The sequence below is a fragment of the Phocoena sinus genome, chromosome 2 (genome assembly GCF_008692025.1).
Source record: "Phocoena sinus isolate mPhoSin1 chromosome 2, mPhoSin1.pri, whole genome shotgun sequence".
Lineage (NCBI taxonomy): Eukaryota > Metazoa > Chordata > Mammalia > Artiodactyla > Phocoenidae > Phocoena > Phocoena sinus.
In genome coordinates this window covers 166,572,388-166,585,014 of record NC_045764.1, presented here as the reverse complement: position 1 = coordinate 166,585,014, position 12,627 = coordinate 166,572,388, and the positions used below count along the sequence as shown (strand labels likewise).

General features: G+C 50.9%; 1 protein-coding gene across 1 annotated transcript in view; it reads right to left on the bottom strand.

Moving 5' to 3' along the window:
- Window positions 1–222: 222 nt before the first annotated feature.
- The window catches only part of SLC24A4 (solute carrier family 24 member 4), a 171,212-nt gene continuing 158,807 nt past the window's right edge, over window positions 223–12,627 (bottom strand). Inside the window, exons 13-17 of the mRNA XM_032620049.1 lie at window positions 10,857–11,023; window positions 6,370–6,484; window positions 2,043–2,155; window positions 1,554–1,619; window positions 223–405 (exon numbers count right to left, since the gene is read on the bottom strand). Of these exons, the coding sequence (XP_032475940.1) occupies window positions 253–405; window positions 1,554–1,619; window positions 2,043–2,155; window positions 6,370–6,484; window positions 10,857–11,023 (614 nt within the window). The 3' untranslated portion in view covers window positions 223–252. The remainder of the gene's footprint in view (window positions 406–1,553; window positions 1,620–2,042; window positions 2,156–6,369; window positions 6,485–10,856; window positions 11,024–12,627) is intronic.

Sequence of the window (12,627 nt, the reverse complement as noted above, 5' to 3'; positions counted from 1 at the left end):
AGGGCTGCGAAGCTGCTCAGACAGCGGCCCCTGAATCTTGCCTTTTGGGGGGCAGAACTCCCAGGCGGAGGAGGCCCAGCAGCCTGGCCCGTGACCACACAAAGACCACGATGGCTCTTCCTTCCCGTGCATGAAAGAACAGGCGGTGGCTGCCTATGCAGGAGAGACTCGTGGTGGGGGAGGGGAGGAGAAGGAGGACGCCAGCACCGGAGCGTCCAGAAGAGCTCCCGGGCGGGGGGCAGCGGCTCCGTTTTAATCGTCTTCTCGGCACATCGGCAAGTTGACAAAGGTAAAGACGTTAAACTCTATCATTATGGAGAAGCACAAGAAGATGGCGTAGAGAACCAGCACGTAGATCCCCAGCTTCCGGTCCAGCCTCCATTTGTTCAGATGGATGCCGAGGACCTGGAAGGAGAGGGTGTGAGTGTTGGGCTTGGGGGCAGAGAAATACTACAAAAGGTACTTTTACTGGAAAACTACACACGAACGATGAACCCCAGAACTTTCTGCAAAAGGTGGGCAAGAGTGGAGGGGTGCTGCCGGTAGATCCTTGGTTTGATCAGAATAAGCCCTGCAGGCTTTATGCTTGTCTAATGAAAGGGTGCAGACTCCAGGCACACACAGCAGCTGGCCTCAGGGCACCGGCTCTGCCAGGCACGTATACCACTTCCTGGGGATGCACATGCCCTCCCGGGCCTTCTTTAGTGACAACCAGGGACTTTCACTGGGTCTTCCCTTTGCTTCAGAACTTGGCATCCTCAGCCTTCTTCAGCAAAACTTCCAAGGCTCCCGCTGGCCCACGTCCGGCAAACTTCTGCTAGGAGTGTGTGTGTGTGTGTGTGTGTGTGTGTGTGTGTTTGGGAGACGGGGTTGGAGCACATCCTCTTTCTATGTTCTTTCCAGACTTGCCCACCTGTCCTTTTACAACCTTCTTTCTTATCCCTGAATTGAGGCCTCCTAAGGGTTGGATCAGAGTTACCTCATCAGAGCAATGCCATGGGTCCTTAGAGATAGACCAGTGTGGGTTCAAATCCCAGCTTTGTCATTTCCTATCCCTGTGACCTTGGGCGAGTTACTTAACCCCTGAGCCTTGCTTACTTCTGCAAAGTAGAATATCACCAGGTGCTTGTAAGGATGGAATAAAGTAAGCAGAGGTAGAGTTAGCACAGTTTGGGGCATGTGGAGTGAGGAGACCTCAGTATCACGGTGTGCCAGCCCCGAGACCTGACCATGAGGCCCCCATGTCAGCTCAGATGGGCTGGGGGAGGACTTGTCTCCTATTGGCACTAGTGAGAGGAGACAGACCGGGCAGCAAGAAGAGAGGAAACGTAACTCACTTCCTCTAGGGACTCCTTAGTGGCTCAGGGAAAAGTGCAGTGTTTGGTGCCAACATTCTTGGCAGAAAGTGTTTCGGGGGGTATCTGTGAATTTACATGTTTTTACTACTTTACCCCTCACTGCCAAGGGGAAGGGGGAGGGGATTCAGAGACTGCACACAATCAGAGGAAATGATGCACGTGTGAGGCTTCTATTTTGGAATTGCAAAAACTCACGGTGAGAGCAACGGAGCCCAGCAGCAACACCACGGAGTAGACCAGACCCCGGCTGTTGATCTTCACCTGGAAAAACAAACACATGCCCTGAACCTCTGGGCTGTTCAGGCCCCCATCCGTTCTGGAAGCCCAGTGTGCTCGGGCTTATCCCCTCCCTTATCTGGAAGCCACAGGTGGGTGTTCACGGTGAGCACGTGGGCATGGATCCAGGTCTCTGCTCATCTGAGGAAATGAACTGGGAGGGGAGAGGCGTGCCGGTGGGCGGAGACACGGGGCCGAAGCACCCGTGAGTGCAGGGCACACACGGGCTGCCTCCTGCAGGCACTGCCCAGGCTGCTCGGGACGCCTTTGCACAAAGTGGCTGCCAGCGTGCCAAGGAGAAGGAGGCGGTACATCCCCCGCAGCCCTTGGCTGGCACAGGGCCAACACCACTACCGCTCCCTGTAAAGCGCATGGCGTCATCTCACTAAGGAAGTGAGACGAACTTACCGTGGATCCATAATTAATAACCATGGTCTGCAGCCCCCACGGTACGCCGAGTCCCACGAGGATGTCAAACACGTTGCTTCCTATGGTGTTAGAGACCGCCATGTCACCAAGGCCTGCAGGGGACAATCGACATGTCATGCATTAAGTGCAGGTCGCTGGAAACCCCTGTTCCTTCCCATTTCCATCAGTGCTATTCCTTAGAAAGGAATTCCTTCCTCACGGACCCCACATTTCTAAAACCTTTTAATGAGGACTGAGATCCACTCCCTTCATGAAGTCTTACATGTGAGCCCTGTAGTGGGTTGAATTGTGACCCCCCAGGATTCATATGTTGGGGTCCTAACCCCCAATACCTCAGAATGTGACCTTATCCGGAGACAGGGTCTTTCCGGGGTAATCAAGTTAAAATGAGGTCCTTAGGGTGGATCCTAATCCAATATGACTGGTGTTTTCATTGAAAGGGGCTGCTAGGGCAGAGGCATGCACACAGGCAGCGCTCCATCTGAACATGAAGACAGCCATCTGCAAGCCAAGGAGAGAGGCCTGGAACAGACAGAGAGAACCAACTCTTCTGACACCCTGATCTCGGACCTCTAACCTCCAAGACCGTGGGACAGTCAGTTTCTGTTTTCCTGTCTCCCAGTTTGTGGTAGTTACCGCTGACCTAGGAAACTAATCCAGAGCCCTTCATTATTCCTCCTGCCAGGGGTGTCAGCCGGTGTTTTGGGAGGACCCACTATGTGCTTCTTATTTGAGCCTCCCAGGTGCTCTGGGAGGGAAGGGGCCTCATCCTCAATGTATACTTGTGACCCAGGTGATGGCACCACGACCTTGACCCAGATGACAGGGCATCAGGTTTTATGCCTGGGTGGTCTCCCAAGAGTGAACTCTTTCCCCCCAACCAGACTAGAAGCATCTTAGAGGTGAGGGACTGTGTCACCACCTTCCCTCTCCTGCCCCACTGTCCAGTCTCATGAAAGCCACACAGTCTTAGGAACTTAATAATTTGAGAGGTATCAAAAGTTAGTAAACAAACTTTTACAAATAAGACTCACACAGGCTGAACCTGTTTTCACCTGGCCCCTTAGCCCTAAATGGACACGACTGTCATAATCTGGCCACAAACAAACGTCCGTGCAATGAACAAGCCTGAAACACACAGGCCTGTGCCCATAAAGTTGCCTTGGTCGCTGAGAAGCTCGCAGAGACTCAGAAGAGCATCCGGACGACTGCCTCACCTCCATCTGACCTCCTGCCCCCCTAGTATAGCCAGGCCACTTCCTCCCGCCCTGTTGCTGTCATCCGCTGACCTCCAGGACACAATGCCTCCCTCAACAGCCTCACAGCTCCCTCCCTGCCTGTCTGGGCACTGATCCGAGTGCCTTCAAAACCTCGGCAGCTGAGTCCTATCGGGGGGCAGTACCTCTGGGAAACCTGCCTCCCAGTATCCCAGGATTTTGTGAAACAGGAAAGAGCAGCAACTGTTTTGGACCAGCTAGTTGCCCCTGGTGAGGAGGCAGGCACTAGCCGGATGGGTCAGGAGGCACAAGGATGCCCAGGTTTGGGAGAAGAGAGAGGAGAGCTTCTCAGGTTTGACTGACTGCTCTGCGCAGGCACTGCCCTCTGAGAAATCTTACGGCAGCACTTCTCAAACTTTAAGAACGCACGACTCACTGGGGGTCTTGCTAAAAAGGAGACTCTGGGGGCTTCCCTGGCGGCACAGTGGTTAAGAATCCGCCTGCCAATGCAGGGGACATGGGTTCGAGCCCTGGGCCGGGAAGATCCCACATGCCGCAGAGCAACTAAGCCCGTGTGCCACAACTACTGAGCCTGCGCTCTAGAGCCCACAAGCCACAACTACTGAAGCCCGCATGCCTAGAGCCCGTGCTCCGCAACAAGAGAAGCCATCGCAATGAGAAGCCCATGCACCGCAACGAAGAGTAGCCCCCCTCGCTGCAACTAAAAGAAAGCCCGTGCGCAGCAATGAGGACTCAACGCAGCCAAAATTAAAATAAATTTAAATTAAAAAAAATAAAGTTATAAAAATTATTTTAAAAAAAGCAGACTCTGATTCAGTGGGGCTGGGACGGGGCCTGAGAGTCTGCATTTCTCTCAAGCTGATGCTGCCGGCCTGGACCACGCTCTGGGCTGTGAGCCTTCAGGGAGCCCAGGATGCAGAGCCTCTGTGTTAGAGCTCACCGCACGGCTCCTGCCTTGTGTGATGGACTCCGAACAGAGGTTTCTGTATCCCCTGCCATAAAGAATCTGTCCAGGCTTTAACCTGGTCTGCTGGACCCTCTGCCAATCACGTCAGCATCACCCTCACGACAACTATACACTCCCGCCCCCGCCTCACCCCTCCTGTTTCTGCATTCTACATCTCACAGGAGTCACTCTGAGATGATGTCCCCACCTGTCCTTGTTCCTACAGAGCTCCGTTGACCTCATTGGGACCCTCCCCTCCAAGCCCTGAATCTTCTAGTATCATGACCCCCACCCCCAACCCACTAGCTTGGACTCCAAGGCCAGCTGTTTAAATGGCACATTCTTTTGCCTCCTTGACCTTCCATTGTGTCCACCCAGCCAACCCCAGCTCTGGATGAACTTGTGATCTCTCATCTGTGTGCTGTTGGAGCTGGTATGACTTCAAATTCATGCCAGAATCCCTCCCAAATTCACGTCACTGAACATCGGCCAGGCCCTAGGCGCTCATCGGCTTTCCTTTTACTCATTGTACTGGGTTGAATAGTGCCCAGCCCTCATGTCCACCCGAAACCTGTGAATGTGACCCTATTTGCAAATAAAGTCTTTGCAGATGTGATCCAGTTAAAATGAGGTCATAATGAATTAGGGTGGGACCTAATCCAATGACTGGTGTCCTTATAAGAAGGAGGAAGTTTGGACAAACACACACAGAGGGAATTATACCACATGAAGACACAGGCAGAGACTGGACGGATGCAGCCACAAGCCAAGGATTCCTGGCAACACCCGAAGCTGGGAGAGAACAAGGAAGGATCCTCCCTAGAAACTTCAGAGAGAGTATGGTCCTGCCGCCACCTTGATTTTGGACTTCTATGCTCCAGAACTGTGAGAGAATCCATTTCTGTTGTTTTAAGCCACCCACTTGGGGTACTTTTGTTATGACAGCCCTGGGAAATGAATACACTCACCTCAAAGGTCACTCAATTCAATTCCAAACCCTTCAGCTGCTGTCCCCCACTGTCCCCATTCTCCTCAAGGCTCCAGCCTACTGCCAAACATACCCCCACCCTTCTCTTCCCCTCAATTCGTGTTTTCTCAGGACTGACTGACCAACTAATGAACCCTTTCTTTTATCTCGAAGAAATAAAACTTTTTCCTTCTTTCCAAACCAAGTTTCTCTCTGGACACTGCTCTCCTCTCCTGTCTCCTCTGAGATTCCACTCCATTATTCGCCCATCCTGCCCCCCATACTTTCAAATTTCCATCTACAGAGGACGATCTGTTGTGGTCCGGGCTTGGATGCTATCTCACGGGTAGAAAGGGAGCAGTAAAGGAAGGCTGGCTCTTTACAGCTCTTTTGTTCTGCCATCAAAGAGCATACTGGTATTCCTCACCTTGCTTACCCCATGGCACTTAGCTCCAAAGAAAAACCGCCAAGCGAACCATAACATTACATAAGGTCTAGAATTCTGAAGGAGAATTGGAAAATAGTTGGAGATACAGGATACACCCGCTTGGCTTTCTTGGGATCAGAACATTTCTCATTACTATTGCATTTGCTATAAAAAGTCTGGGCTCGGGCTTCCCTGGTTGAGAGTCCGGCCTGTGAGCCATGGCCGCTGAGCCTGCGCGTCTGGAGCCTGTGCTCCGCAACGAGAGACGAGAGAGACCATAACAGTGAGAGGCCGGCGTACTGCAAAAAAAAAAGAAAGAAAGAAAAAAAAAGTCTGGGCTCCAGCTCTGCTCAATCTCACATTGGTGAGGCCGGAACAAGTTCATCCTTTTTTCTTTTTCCTTTGGCCACGTGGCGCAGCTCATGGGATCTCAGTTCCAGCAGTGAAAGCCTGGAACCCTAACCACTAGGCAACCAGGGAACTCCCAGAACAAGTCCATTTTTATACAACTCCACACAAATGCTTCTAGAGGTCTGGAGGAGTTGATCTTGGTAGTACTCTCTCCATGGATGGAATCTAATACATGATGCTTCCCAGTTGTCATAGTTTCCTTCATAGCAGGATGTAATGACTGCCAAGTCATGAGAGCCATGAACTGTAACTCGGGCTGGGGGTCGGGGCCCACATGGTGATGCTGACTGCCGTCAGGGCTGAGGCGTGATCCATACCTTGTCTCGTCACAATCAAGCTGGCCATGCAGTCTGGAACGCTTGTGCCTGCTGCAAGGAAAGTAATGCCCATGATGACATCAGGGATTCCAAGGGTGTATCCAATAATTGTCACCTGCAGAAGAGTAGGGGGAAATATCAACTCACAGAGGAGCAGCCCTGGAAAATGCGCTTATATCTGAGTGTTTTTAACTTACACACAGTACTGCTATATCCAATAGAAAAACCTGGAATACGGTTTTATTTTAAAACCATCTTTTGCGTGTTCTTTTTTCCAGATTATGTAATACGTGTTTACTGTTTTAAAAAGTTTAGAAAATAAAGTAAAAATCACCTACCATTTCTCAATACCCTCAGACAACCACTATTAACACTTTGCATCAGCCCGTGATTCTCAAATTTGAACATGTAGGAAATTCTCTGGTGAGCTGGTTAAAGTAAGATTTCCAGGTCCCACCCCCAGAGTTTCTGATTCAGGAGGTCTGGGGTGAAGCCCAGGAATCTGTATTCCTAACAAGTTCCCAGGTGGTTGGGACCCTGAGGCTGCTGGTCTGGGAATCACTTTTGAAAACCCCTGCTTTAGGACATACCTTGACCTTCTTTTTGGTGTGTGTATTAGACAAAAAATAAAATCAGATTATAGCACCGACCTATATTTTGCATCTATTTATTACACGTAATAATACATTGTGAGTATCTTTCCAACTCAAATACTCATCTATAACATTATTTTAAACTGATGCATGGATGCCATTGCATGGCTTTAAAGTTTTCACCAACCTGTCACTGGTGAATATGGAAGTGGTTTCTGTTTTTGCTCTTACAATATCACTGTATGGTAACGAGTAACATTTAATGAGCACCTACTGTGTACCAGATCCTCTCCAGGTGTTTTACTTTCACAATCTCAGGTACTCTTTATTATTCACCACACACTGGTGAGAGAGGCACTGTTATTATGCCCAGGGAAATGAGGATCAGAGAGGTTAAGTTACAATGCTGGTGGGCATGAAGCCGGTGAGCAGCAGAGCAGGGATCCCAGGCCAAGTCTTTCCAACTCTGAAGCCTGCGCTCCAACCTCGCCGTCATGCTGTCTTGTGTGAACTTCTCTGGGATCTCATCTTACTATATCCTTAGCATAAGTTCCAAGAAATAGACCTGTTGGATCAAAGGATTCGCAGGCTTTTAAGGACCTTGAGGCATGGTCACACAGTCCTCTAATAAATGCCTGACACTTGGGAGGTGGTTGGGCCCTGAGCAGCAGCCAGATGGAAAGCCCTAGAAAGTACTCGGATCCCATTCAAAACGCCCACTAGTCCTGGCTCACCTCCCCATCTAGAAAACGGGAACAGTGGCATCTCTTAGGGTTGTTCGCATCTTGGCTGATGGCTCCAATCCCAGCAAATGGTTGGGTGACTTAGGATAAGCTGGTTTGCTTCTCTGAGCCTCAGCTCCCTCATCTGTAAAATGGACTTTTAAATGAGGATTAAGTGAGAAAATATGAGGTGACAGTGCCTGGTCTGTGCAAGACATTCATAGATGTATGTTTCCTTTCTCTATCAATCACTCGTCTTGCAATCTATGGGGGCAGAGAAAATTAGGGTGATCAGACCCAGATGAAGTGTGCTTTCTAAGGGCAAAGCTCAGCCCTGGCATGTAGTCAGAGCTCATGGACTAAAATGATACCCCTCCTAGGACAAAGCTTTGCAGATGGGTTTGAAGATGCTCTACCCTCAAAACAGTGCTCAGCTCAGCATCACCAGGTGCGGAGCAGAGCACACACTGACTGGCCTGCCCTGGGCTGTGAAAGAAGAGGGACGCTGAGGACACCAAAACCACACAGCTGTTCGATCCATCAATGCTTAACCCATGCTGGCCATGAAGGAGGTCTCCACAAGACTGCCCGGGCTGTGGCAATACTGGGGATGCTTCCTTTTTTTTTTCTTTAATTACTGAACTACATGGCTAAGAAGCCGGAGGCTGGAAGGACAGAAGGAAGGTTTCGTGTGTGTGCGTACACCCTCCAAGTGTTCAGGACCAGAGACGCTACGTTGAGTGTGGCTTTGCCTTGGACTCCAGCCCTGGGCTCTCGGAGCCCTCCTGATGCTTGGGCTTCAGGAAGGGAAGCAGAGGCGAGTCCAGAGCTGGGCTGACCATCTGCCTGACCTCGTGGAAGTCACGCCTCCTCTTTGGTTTTCACCTCCCCAGTTGGGCAAAGGTGCTGGACAGGATGACCCATTTTGGAGGTCTCTCCCTTTTGACACTGACACTCAAGAATCGTTTTCCGCAAAGCGTTGGGGGTGAGAGATGTGAAGGGTGGCTGGGGTAGGGTGTGGGCAGGTGCGACGTCACTGCTCCCTGGCGCCCCCATCAGGACATGAGGAAAGTAAGAGCATGGCCCCCAGGCAGGCACATCTTTCTTCAGTGGAAATCAGGTTAATGTGGCACTGTTGTCTTTACCATTGTCTACTGTGGAGGCCATTCAATCACCTCAAACTGAGGCTAGCTGAAGTTCAAAACCGCAGGTAAGAGTGCCCCAGCAAGGTGGTTCCTGTATCTCCCGCCAAGCCACTGCCAAGAGTCTGCTTTAAGAAGTGAGAGTGGGGTTTGTAACTCAAGGTTGGGGGCAGGGGAGCGTTATTGAATGTCCTACCTCACTGCTAATGAGTAGAACTGATTTCATAATACTGTTGTTTTCATTAATTCCCTAATTCTTCCCTAATTCTCACACCCACTCAAATGTCACGAAATACTTTTTTCACTAGCAGTGTCGTTTGGGGAATGCACTTTAGTAAGAGAAATCGCTGGACTCTTTTAACAAATGTAGAGGGGCTGACCTTTAACCCTATCCAGAAAAATTTAAGTTTGCAAATTCAGTTCATTTTGAGGCCAGTTTTCATTATGTCTGACTGCCATCCTTTTCTGGGGGGTTTGGATAGTAGCTACTTCCAACTCTTCTTCCTAAACACACACACACACACACACGCGCACACACGCACACACACGCACAGACACGTGCGCGCGCACACACATGCACACACGCACGCACACACACCAGCATCCAAGGGGATTTAAATCTCTATCTGAACAAGCGTGGAAACAGTGTTGGCTGCATCTCATGGTGAACATGGCTGATATTCACAGTTATGATCAGTTTGCTGTGTTGCAAGCTCAGACCTGATGTCTGAACGGAGACCTTCCATTCTCCCAATAACCAGTCCATTTCGTAGAGGGGGCGACCATGGCTGATGGAAGCTGAGTCACCTACCCAGGTTTCACGGCTCACAGGGGGAGAAGCAGGATTCACGTCCATTCCCATGTGACCCCACAGCTCTTCTTTCCCCCACCAAACTGCTTCCCTGGGGTTAAGGGAAAGGAGGCCCCTGTGTCTCTGAAACCAAGACAACCTTGCCCTGTGTGTTAGATGTGCGGGGACATCAGGTGTTAGGACGAGAGTGAAGTGGCTACATGCATGCCACTGAGGCGTGAGTGGCTGACAGGTGCGCTTCCCAATAGAAAGGCAGAGGTCCTGTACCTATTTCTCTCCTTGTTCCCGGGCTCCCGCCCCCCGTGAGGGGAGGGGAGGGGAAGAGGAGGGGCCCCACAGGGTGATGCAGAGCGAGGCGGAAGGGGCTCCTGCTTGGCCCTGCCCAGCCAGCGAAAGGTTTTTCCAGGGAGCCGTCAGGTGTGGCCAGGCCAGCTACGCCAAAGCCTCTCGGCCTGAAAATCTTTAGTCCAAACGGCACCTGAAGATTCCAGTAACAACCTGAGAGGCCGCTCAGGAGAGGTTGAGATCCTGGACTCTGGAGACCAATACCCAGGTTCTAACCCCAACTCTAGAACTTACTAGCTGTGTGACTACTTGTGCAATAGTTGCTAATTGTGTAACTAACTGGGCAAATGACTGAGTCTCTAGGCCTGAGTTTGCTCATCTGTAAAACTGGCATAATAAAACTGCTTACCCCATCGGGTTGTTATGAGGACTAGAAGGGTCTACCTAAAGTTTGTATCTGTGCCTGGACATAGAAAGGGGACAGGAGCATCCCCTGGCAGGCAGCATGGAAAGGGCTGCCTTGTGTTTGTCTCCCATTGACTCCAGTCTCCATCACATTCCCCTATGGATACTGAAAAGGAAGGGAGCCTAGAGGTTAGCCCTCCAGGGCTTCTTACAGAGACTCCCCACCACCCCTCTTCCCATCACACCACAGCGGCGTGTCCCAGGCTGTCCGTGTGAAGGTTCACCTGCCTCCTGTGGCCTCCACGGACCATGCTGCGTCCACCTGGGTATCCCTGATGCACAGCACAGCACCGCGCACTTCTGCTGAAACCCCTTCCTACTGAGAAATAAGCCAAGGTCTGTTAAGGTAGGCGACCTGCCGAGGGTGGCACAGCAGCATCTGAGCGTGCCCTTGACACCAGCTCTCCCACCGCCGGCAGGCGCCAGGCAGGAGCTGTCCGTACGGTCCACCCCCACTTCTGCCACTCACCAGCCACACCATCAGGTAGGAGAAGACAGCGATCCACAGCGTGGCAAGGGCGAAGGTGAGCATGAAGAACTTCTCCCAGCGGGGCTTGCTGCAGTTGGGGATGGTGACGCACAGGAGGAAGATGAGTGGCCAGGTCAACACCCACTTGGCTTTGTCCCCTCTTGCCTCTGCGGAGGGATGGGGCGGAGCCAGAAGGGAGGAGGAGAGAAACACACACTGGGTTACACACCTGCCAGTCTACCCGTCGGTTTATTTTTTCAAGCCAAACAAGAGAATGCTACGAATGTGACTCCTAGCAACGGACTTCACAGAATCACACACCTTCATACTGTCAACCTGGAAGCGATCTTAGCAAGACGGTTAAGTGTTTGTTGACTGAATAACCTCTGTCAGTCCAAATCCTTTACTTGACAGGATGAGGAAAGTGAGACCCAGAGCTGAAACAGATTTGCACAGGGCAGCTGGAATGGGGATGTACAATACACGGCTAGGCTTTGGAGTCAGACCTGGGCTGGAATTCAAATGACCTTGAGCAATCCTCTCAACTCCACTTCCTCCTCTGACAATAACAGCTGTAAGTAACAACAGCACAATAGTTGATGCAGGGAATATTTGCTACGTGTAGCAGGCATAGTGCTAAGCAGTTTGCATCTTAGTAGTTTCTTCACCTGTTAAATGGGAACATTATCTCTTTCTCGGTTCTTGCAAAAATGACATGATACAATGCACGTAAAACAGCCAGCGCAAAGAGCCTGGCACAGCAGGTGCTCTGGAACTCTCAGCTCCTTTGCTCCAAGGTCACATAGCCAGTGGCAGATGCAAGACTAAACTGTGGTGTCCTGCTGGCAGGCATGACCCCGCTGGCCCCTACCAAGGGAATCCGCAAACAATTCAAGAGGAGAAGTGGCCTCGAAAGCCACTGAGTGCAAGCATAGCGTCCTTGATAAGCCACTGGGTATTTTGAGCACAGGCAAGCTCAAAATAGGCTTGTGGGTGATGCCAATGAAATGGTGGAGGAAGGACCTCTGAAAATTCTCTCCTCCATAAAAGCAATGAGAACACTAGCAAAAATGGTCAGAGTCAACTTGTTTTATTTTATTTATTTTAAAATTTATTTATTTATTCTTGGCTGCGTTGGGTCTTTGTTGCTGTGCATGGGCTTCCTCTAGTTGCAGTAAGCAGGGGCTACTCTTCGCTGCGGTGCACGGGCTTCTCATTGCGGTGGCTTCTCTTGTTGCGGAGCAGGGGCTCTAAGCGCGCGAGCTTCAGTAGTTGTGGCACGTGGGCTCAGTGGTTGTGGCTCACGGGCTCTAGAGTGCAAGCTCAGTAGTTGTGGTGCATGGCTTCAGTAGTTGTGGCACGCGGGCTTCAGTAGTTGTGGCTCACGGGCTCTAGAGCGCGGGCTCAGTAGTTGTGGCGCACGGCCTTAGTTGCTCCGCGGCATGTGGGACCTTCCCGGACCAGGGCTCGAACCCGTGTTCCCTGCATTGGCAGGCGGATTCTTAACCACTGAGCCACCAGGAAATCCCCTCAACTTGTTTTAGGACTCTGGAAATTAACCAAAGCCTTGTAGCAATCCAGGGAGTGTTTATTTAAGAAAATTGGCTGGGTATTAGTAAGAACAGTGAACTTTATATAGAATTTTAACTTGCCCTGTTTTCATTCCCTTTCATCAGCTTCGGAGTAGCCTTGAAAAACCAGTAGCCTGGCATCCACCAGAAAGGGTAGGACAGGATTAGAGCTCCTTCCAAGTCCACTCCCAGAGGATTGG